Source organism: Grammomys surdaster, unplaced genomic scaffold (assembly GCF_004785775.1).
Source record: "Grammomys surdaster isolate TR1022 unplaced genomic scaffold, NIH_TR_1.0 264, whole genome shotgun sequence".
In the NCBI taxonomy this organism is placed as follows: domain Eukaryota; kingdom Metazoa; phylum Chordata; class Mammalia; order Rodentia; family Muridae; genus Grammomys; species Grammomys surdaster.
The window spans coordinates 7,834,650-7,859,637 of NW_021604705.1; the positions used below are offsets into that span (position 1 = coordinate 7,834,650).

At 36.4% G+C, this 24,988-nt stretch overlaps 1 protein-coding gene across 5 annotated transcripts in view; it reads left to right on the forward strand.

The window, feature by feature from the left end:
• Window positions 1-2,994: 2,994 nt before the first annotated feature.
• The window catches only part of Hgf (hepatocyte growth factor), a 72,124-nt gene continuing 50,130 nt past the window's right edge, over window positions 2,995-24,988 (forward strand). The window contains exons 1-6 of one of the 5 annotated variants that reach the window (XM_028776046.1): window positions 2,995-3,144; window positions 3,373-3,518; window positions 10,373-10,538; window positions 14,081-14,193; window positions 15,804-15,918; window positions 21,604-21,746. In XM_028776046.1, coding sequence (XP_028631879.1) covers window positions 3,428-3,518; window positions 10,373-10,538; window positions 14,081-14,193; window positions 15,804-15,918; window positions 21,604-21,746 — 628 coding nt within the window. In that variant the 5' untranslated portion in view covers window positions 2,995-3,144; window positions 3,373-3,427. Of the gene's footprint in view, window positions 3,145-3,285; window positions 3,519-10,372; window positions 10,539-14,067; window positions 14,194-15,803; window positions 15,919-21,603; window positions 21,747-24,988 lie in introns of those variants that run through there. The other 4 variants (XM_028776045.1, XM_028776044.1, XM_028776047.1 and 1 more) reach the window with 4 other exon arrangements.

Genomic DNA, 24,988 nt, shown 5'->3' on the forward strand with positions numbered 1-24,988 from the left:
GGAACTGCTTAGTAAGGATTAGGAACTGTGTCTTTGTTGGAGTAGATGTGTCTTGTTGGAGGATGGATGTTACTGGGGGTGGGCTCTGAGGGTTCAAAAGCCTGTGTCAGGTTTAGACTCTCCATGCCTGTTGCATGGCTATCTGGATGTAAAGCTCTCAGCTATTGCTCCAACACCCTGACTGTGTGCTCCCTGCTACTATGATAAGGAAATAGCCCTCTGAAGTTGTTAGCAAGCCCTCAATTAAATGCTTTCTTTTAGAAGAATTCTCTTATAAAAGAAAAAAAATTGTCTTATATTAATAGTAGCATACGCCTTTTATCCTAGCACTTGGGTGGCAAAGTCAGGTGGATCTCTGTGAGTTCTAGGGCAGCCTGGTGTACAGAGTGAGTTTCAGAACAATCAAGGCTATATAGAGAAATCCACCCTACCCATAAAACAAAAGAGAGTTGTCTTATTCATTCTGCCTTTTCACAGGAATAGAATATGAACTAGGACAGCTATGTACCAATATGCCTTTTGTAATTTATTATATTTATTATTGAGTATTTCTTATGTATTCAGTTTTAGACTGACTTTGGTCATTACAATCTTGATCACGCAATTCTAGCTACCCGTGAGGCTGAAATAAATTTATTCTTTCCTATAGAGTATGATCAATCTACTTGAAACTAACACCTGAGTATATGCCATTTTCTTACCTTGGGCAATTCACCTGAGTATAAACAGCTTTCTTTAACGTCGTTAACTATACTGTGGAGACTATAATGGTCATTCTTATGCTTATCCCAAGGTTTACATAAAACAATATAAGGACTTAATATGTTTAGCTTTTAATGTACTAAAAGACCAGTGAATATTAGCCAAGATTTCCATAAAGAGGAACCAATAACTTGTCAGAATAAAATAAAAGGAATGAATAATTTAAAATAGGTGTAGGCTGTTTACTGCACTTACTGACAATTAAATTTATGAAAATATCTGTGTTGCTCTGTTTTATCACAGATTAATTCAGTCCTAATCTTCTAAAAATGCTTTTATTAGCAGATATTAATTACATAAAATAATGAGTTGCATCATAACATTTTGACATAGTATATTCTGATCAGATTTACTCCCAAATTATCATTTTCCTGTCCCTTTCCTTACCTACTGTTTACCTTCCTCTTCCCAGAGAGTCCCTGTCTCAAGGGTTTTATTTTTGTTTTGTTTTTTGTTTTATTTTTTTCTAAAGGATGGGGTGACCTAATGAGTGTTATTAGGATGGTTCACAAGAGGAGTGTGAGTAACTACAGAAGGAATCTTCAGCAACTATTAACTCACAAGACACTCAGGGAGGGCAAGGCCCTTATGAGAGAAGAGCAGCAAACTGAAACACAGATCACTTCAGTCCATTCATTCTACCTACAAAATTTACAGGAGAACTTGTTTCCTAAAAATCCCCTTCATTTTCCAAGCAAGCTCGAAAGATGCTGCCGGGCACCTCAGAGTCACAGTCAGTAATATATTGAAAGTAAGATGTTTTAGAAAAGGAACATGCACTCTTTAAAAAGTAAAACAGATAATAGGAACATGGGAGGGAAACTTAAAAAGAATGTGTGTTTGAATTAGCTTTTATATGCAAAAGTGGTGAAGAAAAGAGCAATGGGAAACAGGTGATAGAAAGTAGATCCTTCAGCACTGATTGTTCTCAAGTTCCTGGGTTCAAGGACAGCCATCTGCAACTCCAGTCCCAGGGGGAATCTGATGCCAAAAGGCAATAGAGGCAATAGGCATCCAATATATATATGTACAAGCAAAACACTCACACATGTAAAATTAAAAATAAAATCCTTCAAAGGAATTCTCCCTCATCACTAGATACTCCACAGCTCAAGGACCTAGCAGCCTAACTTCTTTCTTTCCTTCCTTCTCCCTCCCCATCATTCTCTCTCCTCTTCCTTCTTCCTGTGTCTTTTCCTTCTTGCCTCTTTCTTCTCTTTCTCCATTTCCCTGAACCTTTCCCTTGCTCTTGTCTCTGTGTGTGTCTGTAGCTATGCTGGAGAAGGGTGAACAGATCTGCCTTTGCCCTGCTACTGACTTTAATCTTGCCCTAGGTTACCTCTGTAGGGCAGGAGGCTACTGTTGACTTTCTTTTTCTCTGAAGAGGTATTAGTTTTCCTGGGTGTCCATCTCAGAAATACACAGAGCCAACTATTCCTCAAAATCCATTAGAAACACAGTACTCTGTCCTCTGACACATCAGAGCACACTCCTGGTGTTGTAATAAAAGGAGAAGTCTGGCCAATGATCTCACCAAAACGTGATACTCAGGGATCAGAGCGCCCTTCCTCCCCCCCCCCCCCACTTCCTGTAGAATGTGTGATGCTGTGGGTGTGTGTAGGAGAAAAGAGGTTAAGACGTCATTTAGGAATTAAAATAGCCCAATGGGTCTCAAGTGACAGTTTTATTGCATACATGGTTACATGTGAACATATGTAACTGTGTACAAAGTCAGAAAGACCAGTATCTATTTACTTGTAAGGGATATGCATGTCTATCCCTTAGATGGTTTAAGAGAAATTATCAACAGATACATCAGAAAACAGACATTTGAAACATGTATTTGAGATCCTTTTGCGGTGGTTCGGGGTAGCTCTTCTGAGGAAAGCTGCCAGTCCTAAGCCTACTGGACAGGGCAATTTTCTGGCCTGAAAACCTGGGTGCTTTGTTTCTGTTGCTATTTCTTCTCATCCGTCAAGGCCACACCCTTTTCTTACCTGCCCTCTTTCTACCTGGGCTCTGACACCTCTGACTCCCTTTCTCAGCTCTTACTGTCTTTAAAACCCCTGGGAAACCGGGGTCAGCGTTCGTCCCTGAATCTCTCCAGCACTGCAAGATCGCAGGCTAGGAGCTGGGGCTTATTTGGCAGAAGAGCTGCTCTGCTCTCTTCTTATGCTGCTTCCCCTTCCTCTTTTCCCAGATAGATATGTAAACACATGCATTTTCCTGTTCAAACGGGGCGAATTGGTGTTCTGCCTGTGCCTTGACTTAGCGATTGGGCTGAGCCTTGCTCCTCCCTTCCCTACTCGGATAGGAGCCACAGGGATCTGGAGCTCAGGCTTCCAAATTGCAGCTGGCCTCGGGCCAGGTGACCTTTGCTTTGTAAGTTTCTTTCTGGGAGGGGGGAGTGTGTGGAGGGGGGAGCCGGGGCCCGGTTCCTCCTCGGCGGCCGGGGTTGAGGAAAGGAAGGGGCTGGAAGAGAGTAAAGGGCTGTTGTTAAACAGTTTCTTACCGTAAGAGGGAGTTCAGACCTAGATCTTTCCAGTTAATCACACAACAAACTTAGCTCATCGCAATAAAAGCAGCTCAGAACCGACCGGCTTGCAACAGGATTCTTTCAGCCCGGCATCTCCTGCAGAGGGATCAGTCTGCTCGAACTGCAAGCATGATGTGGGGGACCAAACTTCTGCCGGTCCTGTTGCTGCAGCATGTCCTACTGCACCTCCTCCTGCTTCCTGTCGCCATCCCCTATGCAGGTAAGTTTACTTCTGCTTCATGGAGATTATGGTTGCTTTAAGTCTCCTTCTGACCTTGCCCTTTCCTTCCAAGAAGCCCTATTTCCAGCCTCCTTTCTTAATTCCATGTGTAGTGTGGGGCTTCCAAACCTCTTATTATGCCTTCTTTTGACATTCCTTTTCTGTTTGAAAAACATTTAAAATAATTAAAATCTCTCAGTGATACTCCCACCCCCCACCAGGCCCCATCTCATTTAGCCAAACAGTCCAAAATTATGGGATAGAAAAGAAGTGCTAACACTGGTTGGAACTTTGCTGATTTGACCAAGTTTAAAAACGAAGGCAGATTCTGAATTGAAGAGAGGAGAGTAATGGTCAATCTAACTAGAGAGTCAGGATTTCCCCAAAGGAGAATTTCCTGGAAGTGTCCGTCCAGTCAATCTTCAGGTTCAAATTCTGACATTATGCAGGTCTTCATTTGGAGGAGGCAGATTAAGCTCTGAGTATATGTATGTTATAAAAATGAAACAGAAAGCTTTCCCTTCCAAGCTCCCCTTCTGGGGATGAAGGTGGGGGTGTAGGGATGATCGCTGTGGATGCTGCAGTGCAGGGAGGAACACGTTTGTGACTTGGGTTGATGCAGCAGAATTGTCCCTCTGTCTTCTTCTGATGTGCAGATTCAGGAGGAGACTCTTGGACTTGTTCATATATCCTGGGCATTTTGGGATCTTTTCTGCTGATATAGGAAGTTATCTCTTATTTATCAACAGTAGTGGAAACATCTGTATTCAGTTGTGTTATTATTGTAGTGGCTGGGCTGGGTTGTCGCCAGAGAAGGCAGTGAATCTTAGGGTGGGCACAGGGAAATAAAGACTGTAATAAATGCACAGCTAGCAGAAAGGTGACCTTTTAAAACCAAGAAAACAAAGAAACAGCTTCGTAATTTGAGATAAGTTAACTATGACATTTATCACACCTCTGATCTAGTATATGATGCAACACAAGAAGTAGCTAGTGCTAATAAAAAATATGGAACCCACATTTTTTTTTCTGCACTAGGAAGTGATTCCTTGTGGAAAAAAAGACACTTGGGAAAGGGTCCTTTGAAACTGTGTAGGCAAAGATTCTTGAACAAGTGGAAAAGAACTTAAAGATGTGTCATATTAAGGTTGATCTTTAAGACATGGCTAATTTACGGGTGTTAGTCTAAGTTTTAATCTTGGTCCAGTTTGCTGGTTTCCATTTTTAAAGATTAAAATGCTATTCCCTTGAAGTATCGTTACCTGAACTGAGCTGAGCTAATGTAAGATTTCAGTTTGGAAAACCCAAACAGTAGATCGACCATAGACAATGTCTATTTGTTTTTTGGCGTGCGTTACACAGTTTTGGCAGGAGATATACATTTGTAATTATATTTCACTTTGGCTAATGTTGAAATGACTGTGTTTCCTGAGTGTAGAGAGAGTGGCCTGAGAGTATGCTGGCAGGCTAGGGGAGGCCCACTGGGAATTACAGATATATGTTATGAATAATTTCTGAAATGGATAATGCTAAAATTGTCATTAAAAGAAGGGCCACATTTGCTGTGTTTGCAACCTTGTTTTAACACTTTCCATGTTTTAAATAACTTCCATAAAGGAGACCAGTAGCTTTCTTAGAATATGTAATAAGTTTTTGTTGTTTGAATTCTTGTTTAATAGTGAACAGTTAGTTTGTTGTTGTTACTTGCATGGCTACTCTTCATAAAGTAAAAGACTGTTCTATTATGCTGACAGGCAGTCATGAATAGAAGGCATTATGTAAATGCATTAAGTTTTTTGAGAAATATTTGATGTGAATATTCCAAGCAGTTTTGATAGTTGATCTACTACATAGTATTATTTTTTGTTCACTCACACTAAATACTCTAAAAAATGTTGAATACTCTGCTAAAGAAAATTAAACATTAAATGACTACCTGCTGTGCTACCTAAATGACTACCTGTATAGTGCTAAGGGATAAACTGTAAAGTAAAATTTCCTAGTCCTGATAGGACCTACATTTTTTAATTAATTTGACACAGGAAAATTGAGGTTTGAACATCTTAATTTTATCTTTGGTACTGCATTGAATTCATTCAGTTAATTAAGGAACTGAATTGAAAGTTCTAAATTCTAAGTGAGTGAAATATGTAAATTTTCCCTTATACCGAAGCCAGCATACTGTGGTCATCTTAAGCATACTTTTGAAGAAATTCATTTGGCTAAGTGATAATAAGTAACCAACATTATTAAACAGCAAAGCAAAACAAAATTTCAGTGTTAGAAAATGTCATTATAGCGTATTTGAGAGCTTATTAGTTTAGTGTTCAAGCCAGGGGGTAAGAGGTGTGTGGTACCCCAGTCAAGTGTGAGAAGATGAGTCACAGCATGAATGGCACCCTAGTCAGGAGATTGTAAGTTGCCTGAAATGCAGATATAAAAAAGTGCCAAAGATGCCCGAAGAAGATCTAAAGATAGCAAGTGAAGGTCATTTTTAGGACTGGTGTACTTTGTCCCTAGCGGGAGTAGATTCTGTGGTTAGAAATATACTGTGGGAGAAAACGGTAGCACTGAATGCCATGCTAAACCAAGTGGCCTCAGTAGTGAGTATTAGAGGCAGCAGCTGACTATTTTTACAGAAGCAGGACACTAATAGTTCCACTTCAGTGTGCTTGCTTTCCTTGCTGTGTGTAAGAGAGTTGCAGGCAGAAGTGAGAGGAGACAGAGAACAGGATGGGGCATCTACAATAAGGAATTCCAGAAAAGGAAATAGAAAAGGGGGACTTCAAACTCACCGTGATTACTTTATTCTACATATCTCCTAGAGAGAGACAGTGTGTTGCTTCTTAGCTACCAGTACTTGATCTAAATCTGCCAGTCACCTCCATCTGACTGTCTTCATTTACCGTGACGTTAGCTTCTCCCAAAAGGGGGCGTGCATTACTGTCAAAGTCTGAATCCTAGATAATAACAGTGGAAACTGGAGCATCTTTTAGGGATCCTTGTCTCTAGGAGTTAAAGATCTCCAGTCACAAACCATTGCCTCTTCCCATCAATTACTTGTAGACTTTCATCTCAACATCCTGCCCGTTCAAACTGTTAATCACTAATCATGTGGGTAGTTTTTCAGTTATAGGGAGCCAGATTCCTGCTCTTTCCACACTGTGCAAATCCTTGCTTTGCATGACTTTCCTTTGAAGTCCATGGTTCTTCCCCACAGAAGAAAATATATGAGGTACTGAGAGAAGTGAGTGTGAGGCCCAGGGATCAGTGGGAGAAACGTGTCTTTCTTCAACCACCTTGATATGCTTGACCCTGTTTTCTGTTTATAACTTTTCACCAGGATCCTGATGGTCTCAGTTCTAAAATAGAGACTTCAGGTTCTTCAAAAAACATATCTTCCAGAATATTTTCCTAAGCTGAGAGAAGAGAAAGAAGCATAATTTAAAATATGGGAAAAGCTAGACAAATTCTCAGTGCTTTGTTACCCTTTGATTTTATTTTAATATTCTTGTTTATAAACTTGAACTAACAAACACTTTAAAAACTAGTAGACACAAATCTGACCCAAACATATTTCTGATTTTATCCCTGCAAATTAAGCTTAAGTTTTTAATTGTTTGCAGTAAAACAAGCATCAGTTGATACTGGCTGAAGAGACAGTGAAATCTATTTTCAGCAAAGAAATCTCTTTTTCAGATGCTAATTTTGAATGACTTCGATTTTGACTTTTTTCTCTTATTGGAGAAGTAATTAGTTTTATAGATACATGAATTAAATGATGCATAGGCACTTTGAACATTATATTTTTGAGTCATTAGTTACTGATGTAGTATACGGGACTGAGTTATAAGGGGGAAGCTCACATTTCTCAGTGTGGAGGGATTCTTAGTATCTGGTTGTGATTGGTCCATATTAGCACTGAAGTGCTGGCATTTCTACTTACTATGTAATAAAGGGAGATTAGGGATTTATTTATTTTTCTGAATGTTTTTTGATCTTTAGTCATGGAACACTTACTAGCGAGCAAGAGTAGCTTGTTTTATGAGGCAAAACCATACATTAACACATTTCAATAGGACAACTGAGGATCTGTGAAACTAATCAGAGCCAGTAACTGCAGAGGCCTCCTTCCTACAGAACAGTCTTCACACCCCTTTTTATGACTTTGACTGGAGGCTCTGTTTTGAATGATAATTACTTAGATGCCTTAGGAACTTAATGATTATCATTAGTAATTTTGAAATTATTTTTATGCTTTTATTTTACACTTAGACATATATAAAAACACATTGTAGATAAGACCAAATCCATATTCTTAGCTGGCAGAATTCATATATATATATGTATATGTATATGTATATGTATATGTATATATACACATATATATATGTGTGTGTACATATATGCATATATATACATATGTACATATATGTGTGTGTATTATATATTTATACACATGTATGTATGTATAGATTATTTATATACCTATATTTTATATATACAATAGTGGGCCTATGCAATATGCATATATATATATATATATACAATCTATAAACATGTGTATGTGTTAGTATATATATATGTACACTAATATATAATTAGTGTACATATATATAATTAGTGTATATATAAAATATATATACACTAGTATAAATTGACCATACATATATATGATCAATTTTGGATAAAGTTGTTTTTAAAATAGACTTTTCTCAATGTATACTCCTATCACAGAAAATATTTAAATTTATAAGAAATTAAATGATATTCATACTGTGAAATATATGAGTGACAAGGAAATAGTGAGATAAAGTCACAGAAAGAGAAACTCATGACAGAAATTTATATCCTTCTTTAACAAGATTCTGTGTCAGAAATGACAATCTTCAAAATACCATGCCTTCCTTTTTTGTAAGAGTAACAGTTACATCAGCAAAGAAAGAAACACTTTATTTCAATTACTAATTGCATTTTCAATATTTTCTTAAGATTATAGTTCAAGTAACTCCTCCTTAATTCAACTTTTCTTTTATAAGTTGAGCAATTTATATCTTGAAATTTCATGTAATTAAACAGTCATTTGGCAAGTCAGTAAAAATGCCATCTTCAGCTGACTTTTAATGTTATGCAACAATTTGGACTCATTAATGACATATTAAGAACTATTAACAACATTGAATAAGATTAAATAACATAAATAACATAGATTAGTTGGCTGAATTTATATATCAAGTTTGTTTTTTAAACATAATCTCTTACATTGTAACAGTTGTATCTTATGGGCCAAGGAAAGCATCGCTATAGGGATTAGTACCAAACTTTTGGAGACTGTGTTCTGGAGTTTGGTAAAGAATTAAGAATTTAGAGAACTGGGTGTTTCCTCTTCTTTACTGTGGACTTCAGGTTAGGATAGGCATTGACAAGCAGCATCTGCATGCTTAGTAAACTAATGGAGACCGTGATTGCTGGCAAACAAAGTATGATGCCATCCTTGGTACGCACTTCACTCTGGTAGCCATATTTCTCACTTTTCTGCACAGAGAGCTTTCTTCTCCTTTCTTGACACATTTCACCACATTGAAGGACCAGGAATGCATTTCCTGCTGTGGCATCCAAGCTTCTTTTCAACTGATAGCTCTGAAGCAAATCTTCAGGAAATGTTTATAAATCACATTTCCACATACATTCTTAGCAATTCTTAGATAAAAGATGACATCGCATGTGGTGCCGAGTGCTAGCCCCAAAGCTGGGTCGCTGCCTTTCTAACCTAAACTCTTTGGAGTGGCTAATTAATTTCTCCATATGTTTTTGGCTACCTCCAGTCGCAAACGAATGTATTAAACTGCCATTGTGATAAGGGTCACTATACAAACTAGTCACTAGATGTGCGTGACTCCATGCTTGTTACACAATAGTTGCAGTCTAATAGACAATTGATCGTTAGTCATTTGATTAGTATTAGATTTTGATTAGTATTAGATTTTGATTAGTATTAGATTAGGGTACCGTTTTGGAAACTGAGAATAAAGGAGCATGTTCTTATTACTTTTAAATTATGCACACATTTAAAATCCTTAGGCTTTTTCTTCTGTATTTTGGTTTTTTAGTAAGTTTCATGCTATCTAGGGGTCTTGTCCATTCATGAAGAAAAATGATATCGCTACATTAAAGGATAAGGCTTTACATACATTTGATTTACAATGTTTGGACTGATCTCAACACAAACACTTTCATGAAATTGAGAAATAGCGCCCCGAACACTGAATACATTTTTGTACAAAAATAAGAGGGACTAAAATATGTACAGTATGATACATTTAAAGAACAAGCCAAAAGAATTTGTTCAGTGAAGAGCTTTTAGTGATGTTTCTCACTTGTCTTTGGATAGAGTTACCTAGTTAACACTGTAGCTTACATAAGAAACCACTGTGGGGGAAAGAATAGTTTAATTACAAAGCATAGCATGCTATGCTTCTGGCACTGATTCTTGATTCTATGTTGACTTGAGAACATCATTTCTTCAGGGGGAGCCTTGCCCTAATTTTAAAATAGTTATTCTTTAGGGTTATTTATTCTTTGGGGGCAAATCTTGTCCTAATTTTTCAATACATCCTTCATTTGAAAAGACATAGATTAATGAATTTACATAGCAAGTCTCTGTCTTGACATAATTGTAATGCTCATCTCTCTTGCTCTCATACATCCTTGCCCATGCCTACCCTACCCCCCAGAGGCATACTGTGTTGTCCTATAAAATCATCATCTGGGAGACGTTCCTTAAGGACTTTTCTCCTCTGTAATCATTAAAAACATTTCTTTCACATTGAATTCTTTAATTTTTGTATTGATAGAAGGACAGAAGAAAAGAAGAAATACACTTCATGAATTCAAAAAGTCAGCAAAAACTACTCTTACCAAGGAAGACCCATTACTGAAGATTAAAACCAAAAAAGTGAACTCTGCGGATGAGTGTGCCAACAGGTGTATCAGAAACAGGGGATTCCCATTCACTTGCAAGTAAGTCACTTCATTGTGTTTAGTGACTAATTTTCAAATTAAGTAAGAATGAAATAGTCATATTTTCGCTTCCTTTTTGGTAGTCCACACAATCAGTCCTTTAGAATAGTCTAGCTTTAACTCATTAGCACAGAGACAGAACTCTTAGCTGATGTAAGCATTGAATGAGTATGGCAGGCTCTGAGAACTGTCTTCCAAAGTACACAGTTGCTTTGGCTGTGAATTTCAAATAATTAACATTGAAGTAAAATCAAATGGGATTGACTTTCATCTTCTTTATTATTATTACTATTCTAAAATATTGTGTCTCTTTTTTTCTTCTGTAGCAGAGCAGTGCAAGTATTTTCTGGGTAGGAACTGGGCAGCAGCCAAAAGCTACTGCAACTTACATCATCTCTGAAGGGATTTCAATAAAAGGTGTTGAGAGAATTATATAAAAACCTAGAGTGACTGGTGTCAGCAGCAGAGACTGCTTCAAAGAAGTTAGGGCACAGTGATGGGAAAGATTTGCTGGGAAGTGATAGAGCCATTGAGAGAGTCCAGTGACTTCAGGAAGTAGAGTTCTTATTATTTGAGAGCTCGCCTTATTACCTTGCCATTGGTCTCTGAGAAGAAAGCTTTCAAGTTTGAAATAGCAAGGTGAAAATTTCATCCTAGTATTCTTCTAAATAGCCATAAGAACATGTGTCTCCTGAACAAGGTATGGTGGTGTACCTATAATACCAAACACAGGAAGCAAATAAGTATGAGTTCAAGACTAGCCTGGGCTACAAAGCTACACACACACACACACACACACCATCCTTCAAAAACATATTTATTCTTGGTTTGTTTTCTATTTTCTTTTGTCCCTTAAAAATAACATTGTATAGCTGGGTTCTGGAGAGCCGGTTTGATGGTTAAGAGCACTTGATGCTTTTGCAGAGAAATGATTTGGTTCCCACATCATTCCACATCAGGGTTCTCACTACCACCTGGAGTATCTAGTGTCCTCTTCTGGCCTGCAGAGATATCAGTGCACATACTCTTACACATACTGTTGTGATAATAAATGCAGTCGTAACAAAAGATTATGTGCCTGAGACATAACTCAGTGTTGGGTGCTTTCTTAGAATTCGTGAGGCCCTGGATTTTATTCATAGTATTAAAAAAATGAGCTTTTTGTAAGAATTTTATCAATATTCGATTTTTGCTTATTCTACTTTCATAGTGCCTTTTTACGAGAATATAGAGCTTAGTGATTTCATGGAGAGAGATTCCCATATAGCCTTCCCTGTCTCAAAGAAATGAGGATTATGGGTCTGTAGGGAAGGACATGGTCACAGAAGGTCTTCAACAGGCTAAGGCAGAAGAAAGACTATCTCTTTTCTATTTTTAAATCCAAACTGCCCCTCTCAGGAAGACATTTCCTGGCAGCAGTAGTGGGAATTGGATTTGTAAGCTTATCCCTAGGATAATTGTGTTTCATTCTGACTTTTGCGTAAAAGCCTTGAGATTGGCGAAAATAAAGCAGCAAAGATTACTCTCAATCAGTGTTTGAGCTGTGTAAACTTACGGAGAGGTTCTGTTGGCAACTGGGTTGAAGTTGAGACTTTCCTCCTCTGGGCTGAAGGGGAAAGAAAAAGCAATAGAAAAAGTACAGCTCATTGTGGATTTTTAATGCTGAGCTTAAAATTTAGGCTAAGGTAAACATAGAGAAAAACTGAATGTGATGGTCCCACACACTCTACATGGAAGTGTAAATAATTTTGAAAGCTATGCTCTTATAATGCAAGGAAAGTAAAAGTTCCATAGACTGGAAATTGGACCCACTTTTGTGGTTGAAATTACTTTTAAAAAGAATGAAGTACTTTGGGGGCATTTATCAGTTTGTTTTGGTGAATATTTTAGCTTACTAAAAGTAAGTACATTAGCTACAGGACTGGTGGGGACAACACATGTTGACATCTTCCATAAGAACATATAGTAAAAGCATATTCTTTAGTGATAATAGTTTTTGAAATAAAATGTATATTCAGATAAACTTACTTATGGAACATTGACTTAGGGAATGTATCCTCATATTGGATTCCCATTCTCTTTAGTAACTTTCACATTCTATAACTTACAAAAAAGGGAATCTATCATATGTGACAGTTTCCAAGCATTTCATTTCAGATTTTTCTTTCTTATCTCTTTCACTCTCTGGGGGTGATGATTTGCGTAATACATTTTTTCGTGAGCATTTCTTATATCTTTACTATATATCTTGGTCATATTCAGCTTCAGCACTTCCAACTCTTCTCAGGGTCCCCAGGCATCATCCTGCCAAATTCATTTTATTAAAAAAAGTAACCATTGAGGTCAGTTAGTGGTTCATGGCTTTGGAACGTCCCTGGAGGCATGGTCAATCTACCAGTGACCACACTCCTGAAGGAAAATGAACCTTTCTGCTTTATCAGCCATCAACTGGCCATGGCTCCTCAGGTAAGGGTACATCATCAGGAGCCTGTTATCCTTCTATGCAGGACTTGTCAACTGGCTTGGTCTTGTGTAGGCATGAGCAGGAGCTGCTGTGAATTCCTGTGTGGACAAACCAGGTTGTGTCCAGGGTCAGCATTTCACATTCCTCCTTCTCAGCTTTCAGCTCTTACGCTTCCCCCCTTTCCTATGATGTTTCTTGAGCCTTGAGGTGAGGGAGGTGGTTTTTTGCAGTTCTTTATTCTCTATCTTTTTGCATCTGTGCATGAACAACTGCCTACTTCACTAAGAAGCTTCTCTGGTCAAGAGTAAGAGCACCACAGAGCTATCTGTGTCTGGAGCCTGGGTACTTGTCTGAATGCATATTAAGGAATACCATTTCCGTTATTTCATTTGAAAATCTGAGGGTAGGATCTAAGTCCTTATCCAGGCTAGTAAATCTCTCCCATTGTCTCATATTCCTAGCCATTTTGCATCTTGTTTTGAGGCAAAACAAGTCCCTTGCAAAGTTGTTCATGTCTGCCTTGAACTTATTCTATAACCTACACAGGCCTCGAATACATTCCTCTAATCTCAGCATCCCCATAGTGGAAATTACAGGGCCACACCACCAGGCCAAGAAGATATGTCATTTTAGAATATATTTGAATACTTAAAAACTTTGGAAGATATCTCAAATAAATCATTTGCATATAAATGCAAACAAAACTTCCAACTAACTGGAACGTTTATAAAAAATAATAAAAGCCTTAAGAAATAATCTAGGTGGTTGTTGTATATAATAATTTACCTGTTGAAACCTTTATTTTTTATAAATCATTGAGATTAATGTCAAAACTTTCCACAGAGTATTGATCTGGTTTTCTAATCTGTACCTACAAAACCTTTGCTTTGTTTTTCTTCTTTGTTCCTTCAAAATAGGAAACACACATACACACACACACACACACACACACACACACCACTGTATTTTCATATGTAATAATGCCACATTCTCTATGTCTTCCTTGGTAAACCATGTGTTCATTAAAAAAATTGTTAAATTGTTGTATTCCTTCTTTTCATTCAGCTGTCTTTTTCAGGGCCTTTGTTTTTGATAAGTCAAGAAAACGATGCTACTGGTATCCTTTCAATAGCATGTCAAGTGGAGTAAAAAAAGGGTTTGGTCATGAATTTGACCTCTATGAAAACAAAGGTAACCGCTTTCTTCTTAAGCATTTCATAAAAAAATGAAGGATAAAGTGTACTTGCCACACCTTGCCACACAGGTCTTCTCTGTGGATGTTTTCGTCAGATTCTGATTTGTGCCCCAGTCAGTCACTGGTTAAGATTGAGGCAAGTGGAGCCCTGACAATATAATGACAGTCCGTGCACGACTTAGACCAGTGCTGTGCTTCCTGGCCTTCCCTCAAGTTAGATCCTTCCCCTCACCAGCTTGCTTTTTTCTGCATGTTCTTCATATTATAACATGTCATTTAGGCTACTTAATCAGGGTACCTTATAGTGTAGCAAACTGTAGGATTAAGATAGTATTTTAAGTTATAATGACTTGGTGTAGCTCATGTCATAATGGTAGTTGATAAGAAAGCATGGAGATTTGGGGAAAATAAGTTAAATTCACATAAACATGCTTGAAACCTTGTTTGAATGAGGAATTGAGATTGTTTGTTGATTTCTCAATTACGTGTTATATTGTATATGAATGATTCGGTATATGAAGTATTTACATAGTTTAAGAGCAAAAACATAGTAATGGGATAATTATAGTATACTAAATATGCATTTTACAAATTAAATATTTCACCACATGATATAGCAATTATGAATTGAACTTATGACAATAATTCTTTCTTAGATGTTTACTTACAAGAACCTGTTGTGTCCATTGAATTAGAATTAGATGCCAAATATAGACATATTTATGTCAATTGCATGGATGTTTAAATAGAAGGTAATAGTAGAAAATAGAACAATTTTACATATTTCAACAATCACATACATCTGAAGTTTGATTAGTGATCAAGCATGAGTCCTTTTTTATTCAGTCTTCCTCTATTGGCTAGCTGCATATCCTATTGTCTGATAACTAATATTCCCATGTTTAGAATTCAGCTACTTTAGAAACTGAACTGTTAGTAAAAATATGGGGAATAATAATTAATCCAATGTAGTTATTCTGTACATATACACACACACACATACTCACACACACACACATACACACACACACACACACACAAAGAGATACGGAGACAGAAAGGGACAGACACACAGACAGAGATACATAAACAGAGAGGCAGAGAGAGACAGAGACACACACACACACACACACACACACACAGAATAAAAGAACAAAAGACAAAACAAACCCACACAATTTAACTGAGCCAGATAAGACAAATCAGTCTTGTTTTTTATTTCATAGTTTAAAATAGCTTTTGAAAGTTACTTAAGTTTTGTTTTTAATATTTTCTTAGGTTTATTTATTCAATAAAGTCACCATGGCTTACCCAGATGAACACGTAACTTAATCCAAATTAAGGATGAAGAATAATCTGAAGTTAGATTGTATCATATATTTAAAATAAAAATTTATGTCTATTTGATGTGTTTGTTTTGTATTATTCTGAAATATGTTATGTTAAAAATACTAGGAGAAGTTTTAAGCCAGAAATTTCAATGTTATTGGAAACTGTTTACATGAGTTAATGACTTACAGACTTAAGTGGGTTCTTATTTTCTTCTCTAGTAAGTACAGCATGTGTTTCACATAGTTCTAACATTTTTCTCTATATTATTCAATAGACTATATTAGAAACTGCATCATTGGTAAAGGAGGCAGCTATAAGGGGACAGTATCCATCACTAAGAGTGGCATCAAGTGCCAGCCTTGGAATTCCATGATCCCCCATGAACACAGGTAAGAACAGCATGAAGAAGAGGGCCAACCTTGTCTGCCTGCATGTGAACAGGCACTTAATTGTCCTCTGGGATAGCACTGCTCAATCCCCACTTAATCAATCTTGCTGTGAATTCAGGATTAATTAGTAAAAGCAGAGTTTAAAAACGTATTATTTATACCTGGCCTAACTTTTTTTAACCTCAATGTCTCACTTTGTAGATGTTTTTCGAAATTATCTTTTGCCTTTTAGAGGGTACTATGACTTCACAGGGAAACAATGGACCTGTGATCTCACAAAGAGTGTTTTTAAACCTCAGTAGATCTCAGCTTTGGATGCATGTTAAAACGGCCCACTGCAAATCTTGGAAAGTCCTACTGCCCAAGGTACAAACAGATCAGTGGAACCAGTGCCTCCAGAGTAAGAATAGGGACAAGGCTCCAGTATATCTGGGGCTCCTTGATTCCTTATAAAGTACCAATAAAGCTGAAACTCACTAGTCAGAGCTCTTTTAACCCAGATTGACCAGCTGCCTCATCTTTATTCTACTTGTTGCCTAAAGTCTTGAGAAATACTTTTTTTTCTTGGACACTAGAAAAAATAGTATTTGATGATCAAAAAATTTAATACTTACAGGAGTATGCAATTTTAATCATCATGGAGAAAACCATAAACATTTTAAAAGCACTAGAGAACAAAATATGTCCATGATCTCCAGAGCTATTTCACTAATAATTTTAGTAAGAACTCAAATAGTTTAAAACAGTTTTACCTGGTTAGAAATGTCACTAGAAGGTTTAGTTTTCCTCATCCAAGGATGGGGTAGACAATTAACTGGACCATTTCATACATTCTTTAAACAAATAGCACAATGGATACTTTTATGTTCAGGGCCGTACCGTGATGGTTAGGAGCATTACCAGAGTATAACTCTGTCCAGTTTCACACATTCAGTATATGCAGCAACCTTTCTGCATGAGATCGTGCCTCTATCCATAGTATATATGCTGTAATATTGTCTGTAATAGAAAAAGGTGATAGTAATTCCCTTCTACTTTTGAAAAGTTCTTTGCAAAATGATTGATTTTGTTTTAGCAAGCTGATAGGAATTAACCAACTGACTCACATATAAAGTAAATGTTAAGTTGTTCCATGCTCTAATGAAACCTCTGGGCTTTGCCTTATGAACCCTAGCTAGTGACTGTCCAAGTTGACAAGTTCTGAAATATTTCAATAATAGGAAACAACATTTTTCCAAGTTATTATAACAGTTGTAAAGGAATAACTCTGAAACATAGAATTACATATAGCTTAGAATACAAATAATACAATTAGTTTTGTTCTACCTTGGGGTATACGTACTAAAGAAAACTCATTGGTTTACTAGTTATACCTACATTTTCATAAACAAAGGGATACCACCAAAATAAATCCCCCTTTAGAGCAAGAGAGTGTGCTGGACTCCCTAGAAGAGGTTTTATTTCAACCCAAATTCTCTATGATTGTCATTCTCTGCTAGATTATTAGTAAATGCGAAATAAATCTCCCTGGGAACTAGCTTTCCTACCCAATCAGGTATTTTGCCAAGGAATATTTCCTTGTCATTTAGAAGTATACAGTAGAGGATATCTTGTATATTGTTTAAATCCTTTTTTATTTGATGAGAGCAATATTTAATTTTCATCAATTAGCAGTTGTATTGGAATAGTTTCATGAAAGCTTAACACTTTCAAATTAGGTGCTAACTAAAGATTAATTTTATGGGCGCTGGAAAAAGAAACATGTTTTTGTCTAGCAGAGTGATTTATTGTTGACTTTCTAAATAGAAATATTTTATAAATGGCTTAATGGAAAGATGATGATGGATGTTGAAATTAGTATAAACCCTACCAGAAAAATCAGGTGACCTGATATCTGCATCTATATCCTTCACTGGCCTCCTAGTGTTCATTAGTGAAGCAGATGATAGAATAGATCAAGTTTCCTATGAACACCGCTTATATTAAAAGACAGAAAAAAGGGGAGGGGACCCAGAAGATCTAGTTTATGGTTTAGAATATATTTGGACATAACCCAGTTTTAAATATTTTTTCACTTATCTCTCTTAAACTTTGCTAACAGCAAGGACAGAGATAAAAATAGCATCTGTGTGAATAACAGCTCAATACCGGCCCCACAGCCTGGCACAGGCCCTTTGTGTAACACATTCCCAAAACATTTGTCTAATGAGCACCTAAGTGGAAGAGTGAGTGAGGCTTCATTCCCTGGCCAAGCATGGGATGTTGAAGATAATCAGACTGAACACCCTGCATAGAAAAGAAAGGCAGCTGGTTTGAGGGAAAGGTCAAAAACACCAAAAAAGAAAGGAGAAGCTCTTGAGCCTCTTTGTCCTAAGGAAGGATTTGGTGTGAATTGATTCATAATTAGAAAAGCAACCATTTCTCTTTCTCTTTATTTTCTGATTTCACCTTCAGTGAGAATATATATATATTTGTTTATCTTTAGTTTAAATTTCTTTTTTCTCTGATTCTTCTTACTTATATTTTTCTTAAAACAAACAAATAAGCGAACAAATGAACAAATAGACTATGGCATTTCTTTTTCACAACATTTCTTTTTTTTTTTTTCTGCTCTAAGCCTCAGCTGTAAATCCCACCTCCTCTCCCAACTCTCTCTGGAACAATAATCCTCTAAAACTCTAGATAGCAAAATAAGGATATATTGAACATGATCTTAGTCACTATTTTATTATATTTTTATGTACTGGACAATTTTATTTTATGATTTGAAAGTTTTTTTCTTTAATTGAAAATAGATGTTTGTTCTCACACATTATATTCTGATTATATTTTTCCCTTCCTTCAGATCCTCTTCTCCTTCCATCCAGTTCCACACCCTATCTGTCTCTCATTGGAAAACAAACAGGCTTCTATGTGATAATAATGATAACAACAAAATAAAATATAATAAGATAAAACAAAAATTACCACATCGGAGTTGGACAGGGAAATCCAACAGAAAGAACAGAGCCCAACAGTAGGCACACAAATCAGGGACCTCCTTGTTTGCACACCAGGCTGTCCCATAAAACACTAAATTGGAAATACAAATGGGGAGGTTCTGGTGCAAATTCATGCAGGCCCATTGTATGAAGCCTCAGTCTCTGAAACCACTAGTGTCTTAAATAAAATCTTGTTAGTAGATAGTTGTCTGGGGAACTTCATTCTCACACCAGCCACGTGATAGGCACATATGACACAATGCTTGCTAATGACTAATGTTACTACTACCTTTTTCTAATGTATAGTTACAATAGAATTTTCTGGAATAAGTTTGGTTGATGAGTTACTTCATCAAGCATTCAAAGCAAGGGACAGATTAATTTCTGTTAGAGAAGTATCCTGTTATAAATTTATTAGGACATTTGGAGATGTGTCAAATAATGAAGTTAAATAAATTTCAGGCAATAATAGAAACACAAGGTACATTCCCAGATCTCCAGAACGATAGGCTATGATGGACAAAAGACAACTATGATGGACAAAAGACGACAAACGGCTTATTTATAAAATATCAACTCTTGTCACACTTTTCAAAAGTATCATTATCTTTAATTATGATATAGCTTCTGTCAGTCACATGACCTGATGCTTTATTTTTTTTATTTCTATTTCTTCTATTTAAAATGCTGGTGAAGTAAGGACATAAACACATTATTGAGATATACTTCACAATTGTTTAATTTTTACAATGCTAGTGTGGTTCCTTGCACATGTTTAATAATATTGTAGAATAGAATACTTAATTTTGATCACTGATTTGTATTCAGAAGGCCTGAATCTGGTGTTCTTTAGTGCTCAGACAAAAGCTTTTCCTTGCAAAATATTTCTTGGAATATGATGCCTGTCAGTGTTCATTCTGTGGTTTAAGATCTCTATTTATTTTTTAAAAAAGATTTTCTTCTTATTTTCCTTTTTGATTAATATATAATAACATTAAGTGTAGCATGTGATATTTTGATTCACGCATATGACAAGCTCAGGATAATTAGCATATCCATTTTTCAAATAGAATGTCACTGGATAGAAAATATATTTGAATCATATTTACTGAGAGACTTAGATTTTTAATCTTTGTATTCATGCAGAATTCTGAGGCCAATAAAAGTAGAAACACCTTTTAGCAAAAGCCCAATTAACTACTTAATATATGATTGGGTTGGAAAGTTTTACTTGTATTACCTATAGAGGAATATTCTCTTATGATGTTTTATAGCTGACAAATATAGGATCCAATATTGCAAACATCACAAAAATAAAAGGCTTTCTTTCACCTTTTCTCTTGCTGGAGGATACTTTTGGGTCACAGAGTAATATTAGATCTTCAGATTTTTAGGAGTAGTTATTAAATTGATCTCAATACACCCAATGACATACAGTTGTGGACTAAAACTGAGAACACCAAATCTTGATCTCAGTCTTCCTTATCAAAACTTTTTGAAGAGTACAAGCCATTTGTTGCTTTGTTATGACAATGAAAATGGGTAGTGTGTGCCTAATCATAGTTAATATAGTTGACATTTGTCAAGTGATACCTACTGATCATCCTCGACCTTCTCAAAATAACCATATAAAGTCTAAGTTGTTAAAACCTCAGGGTTTTCTTACTGTGCTAATACTTTGGGACAGTTAAATTATGTGCTGTGGTCTCACAATTCATAATGGGAAAGGCTCAGAGTGGTTTTCAGGCTTGTTTTGATCCTGAGTTCTTCAATCATTCTATATCAACAATCATTTTCTCAGTTGTAAAGAAACAACATTGTGCATGTGTGTATGTATGTGAGACACACACACAGAAAAAGAGAGGGGGGGAAGAAGGGAGGGAGGGATGGAGGGAGGGAGAGAGAGAGGTAGAGGACCCCTCATGAGGAAAGCAGTATACAAGCAGAAAAGTACCCTGGATCAGCAGTGTAAGGATGAGATCTGTCAAGCCAACTGCAGAGACGGCTCCATGTTTCCTAGCCAACCATGTCTGAGCATGTGTTGATTGTCATTAAATTGTTGAACTAGCACTTTAAAAAACACAATTGTATTTTATGATATTTGGTCTTGAGGGAAGTCAGAGGCTAGTAATTATTAATTTGACTTGAGATACAGAAGTTCTCAATGAGTTAATGCTTTGGAGGAGTTAAATTATATGCTGGGGTAAATTTGAACAAAATACAATTATTTTAAGAATAAACAGATGGCTATAAGCTAATGTAAACAGGCAGCTTTTGTGGAAATTTACCAGCCCGAGTAGTCATAGACCTTGTAAATAGGTAGCCTTGGCAGACAATACCAACTTAGATAAGGACAAGCAAGTCATAGGCAGAGTCATAGTGACTTGTCCCCTGAACCTTCACCCAGCCAATACCCGGTTCTGTAAGATATCTGTATTCCCCCTGAACACCTACACCCCAGTGTTATTCCCTTCCCCACATCCTGCCTTTCTGTGTTTATAACCCCTGTGTGAATTAATTAAGATTTGAGAAAAAATGAATTATTAAAAAAAAAGAATACTGGAAAATTGAACTACAACTACACAGAGTTACATGAGATAGAAGAGTTTCTCGACATTTGGGAAAAGCATTAGCTAGTATAATTAACAGGTCAACACTAAAGTTGCATGCTCTTATACTGTGATGATTATCATTTTAAAACTAGCTTTTTGCCTTCGAGCTATCGCGGTAAAGATCTACAGGAAAACTACTGCCGAAATCCTCGAGGGGAAGAAGGGGGACCCTGGTGTTTCACAAGCAATCCAGAGGTACGCTACGAAGTCTGTGACATTCCTCAGTGTTCAGAAGGTAAATGAACCTGAATATCACATGGGGTGCTACCCCAACGTGTAGAACTGTAACGCGTATTAAAGGCTAACAACCTGAATCAGTTACAATGACTACGCTGTTCATTCAAGTGCAAGTATGGCTAGGTATGGAAGTGTTCTCACACAATGTGCCACAAATATGTGGTCAGCGGATTCATGTAAGATTATAGAGTCAATGTGAATTTCACTTGCAGCCAGAGCCATGTTTCTGGGAAAAGACCTATGGGCCTTTATCTGTTCACTTATGCTTACCTACCTCTAATTCCGCTCACACAGACGACCAGGGAGGACCTGGAGTATAGGTCAACCTTCTGGGGTCATATATAAGATATCTTGCATATCAAATATGAACATTAAAATTCATAACTGTAGAAAATTACAGTTATAAACTTTCATAATTTTATGGTTGGGGGCCACCAAAACAGGAGGAACCACTGACCTAGATAAAATAATACCTTTATTAGTTGTTCTGGTGCTATTCATACAGCATCTGCCTCTGAAGAAATGGGATTAAAACAGCTCTGATGTGTCATAGCCCAGGTTGTGTAGATTCAAGAGACAATATGTCAGGGTTCACTGAAACTCAGCATTTCCATATGATTTTGGTGAAATGTGACTACAACCAAATGTGAGACATGACTGGAGAACAGTACCATTCAAAACAGTATCTGAGGAGATTAAGGCTTGGATCCCAAGGTGACTTGAAGGTCAGCGTCTGAGCCGTCTTCTCATCTCTTGAATCATGTTTTTAGTGTGAAAGATTTCTATATTTGATTTTTCACTGGAAAGCTGAGAGATCAGCAAGATGGTAGAGTGACCATTTTGGCATTGTATACAGTTTTATTTTTCTCAGTTATTTAGCTGTGGAATAAGATGGGTTTTTCAGTTTTGTAGAAACTCCTATGATCTCACACATCCAAATGAAATACAGATTAAATCATTTTCATATTTATTAGGATGTTGAAGTACTTGGGGAAGGGAAGAGGCTTCGGAATGCTGTCCATTTTTACAGTAGGATATCATACCTGTTTATTAACCAAGTATTTTCTATATCCTCCATGAATATCCATTTAATATCATGTTTCTATTTTTCCCCTAACAAGTTAAAGGCATTGTTAGCTAATTGTCATGGAGAAGGTGAATATGTTTGTCATTGGTTAAGTTAAAATCCTCGACCTCATGTGCCAGACAGTGTGTCTCTGTAAAGTCTTACTCTCCATTCCATGTCATATTCTGTTCCCTCCAACATCTTCATTGTTTTTTTCTCTTTCAAAAATAATAAACTTATTTGTGATAACATTATGAATAAGTCTGTTTTGTATGAGTAAGTCTGTAATTCATATTTGTCTCAAAATTACACATGAAGAAAATAAAGCCCTACTTTTAGAGAAATCTCTACAATCATGATTTTCTGAGATTGAGAATCTTTGGCAGTTGTATTTATTGGTTTTGTTTGGTCTGAGAAAGTATTTTTGAGTGCAGGCAGTTTTTAAAGACTATACAGCCTAACTCTTGCACTACCTTCCCAGTTCTTAATGGGTTGTGATTTCCATTGCCCCTCCTTTTTCATGAAATACATTGACATTTATTCTCAGAGATAATGTTTAAATAAAGTTCTAGGAAAGAAGTGCTTTAAAGCACTCCCATTTTTAGTTATCCTTAATAGAGTGTATTTCCTTAAAATCCTTAATAATTTGAGGTCATGACACATCTTGTAGAGGAGAACATTGTTCATTCATGTGATAGACATGTGATACTGGTGGTCATCCTGTCACTAAAGGTTGCAGATAAGCACAGAGTTCTGACAACAGGAGAATAAACATTAGGAGAAGTAAATAGACCTGCCCCATGGGCTAATCACATTCCAAGCATCATGAGTTGAACAGTGGAGTTTTAATTTTGAACTAAAATGAGCCAGACTTTATATGTATTTTAATGAAGGGCATTCAAAATAAGCAGCATTGTCTATATACCCATTAACAATAAAGCTATTGATAAAATGATATTATGAAGCATAAAAACTAACATACATATTATATGAATAGAATTAGGAGAAAGCACTCAGAATCCATTATTTAGACAATATGATGATTTATTAGGTTTAATTTGTTAGGTTTATTAATTATTAAGCAGTAAGTTGAAATATTACCTCATTATGAATGAGTTAGTAATTATCAAATAGCCTTATATATTTGAAATTAAGTAAAAGCCCATGATAACACTTTGTTTTGTATTTTTTAAAAGAGGGACTTCTCAGGCCTCTCAGAGGAGTTGTTCATTTTCTTCACAAGCAACAATGGTCTTGCCTTCTAAAATATAACATTTTTTTTCCAATTGTTCCTTTATACTTCATCAATTTTTACTTAGACTTTAAAGTCTGAGGAAATCTACTTTCCTAAAAACCATTACTTCACATACTTAGACGTTTAGCGTAGATCTCAAAGTGAGAACTTGGGCCAACAGCATCCGTGTCTTCTGGAACCTTATCACTGATAACCTAACCCACACCTGCTTAACAAGGATTTGACCTTTAAAGGTGACTTTTATGCACATTAAATGTGGAGGCACATTGATCTACCACATTTGTTCTGGATAGTAGTCATGTTATGCAGTCATTAATTTCATCTATGTAGCAATTTATTCCTAATGCTATTAAAAATCTAAGTTTGAAAATATTTTATAATAATTCCCATAGAAATGCTTCCCAGAAAATAATTATATTTATTTTTATTAACAGATATAGTATTACAAACTGAAGAAACCAGTTATGAGTAGTACATTACAATGGAAATTTGACATTTGGAGGCTTATGTATTATGTGAAACTAAACTTCTGTAATCTACTTTTTTTTTTTACTAAATACAAAGGAGCAAGTGACAATAACAAATGCTGCACAATTTCTGTTGAAAACATCAAACCTCACTTTCCTTAAAAAAATGGGGCTCACCAAATAAGTTTGTTCCATTGGTATGGACTGCCGCACTGTGATGAGGCATAACCCACGTGGAGCCTCGCAGTATGGAAACAACCATGATCAACCTGAACACCTTGGCTCAGCTCTCAGAGAAGCCTCATTTATAGTTCAGGTGCCTATTGACTGTATCCTGGGCAATCTTCATATCCCACCAAAGGAACTGAACAAGTCCTTTGTCTTACTTCACAAACTACCCTATGTGAGACAAAAGTAAATGAACCAATCCAGTACAGGGATCATATATTCCA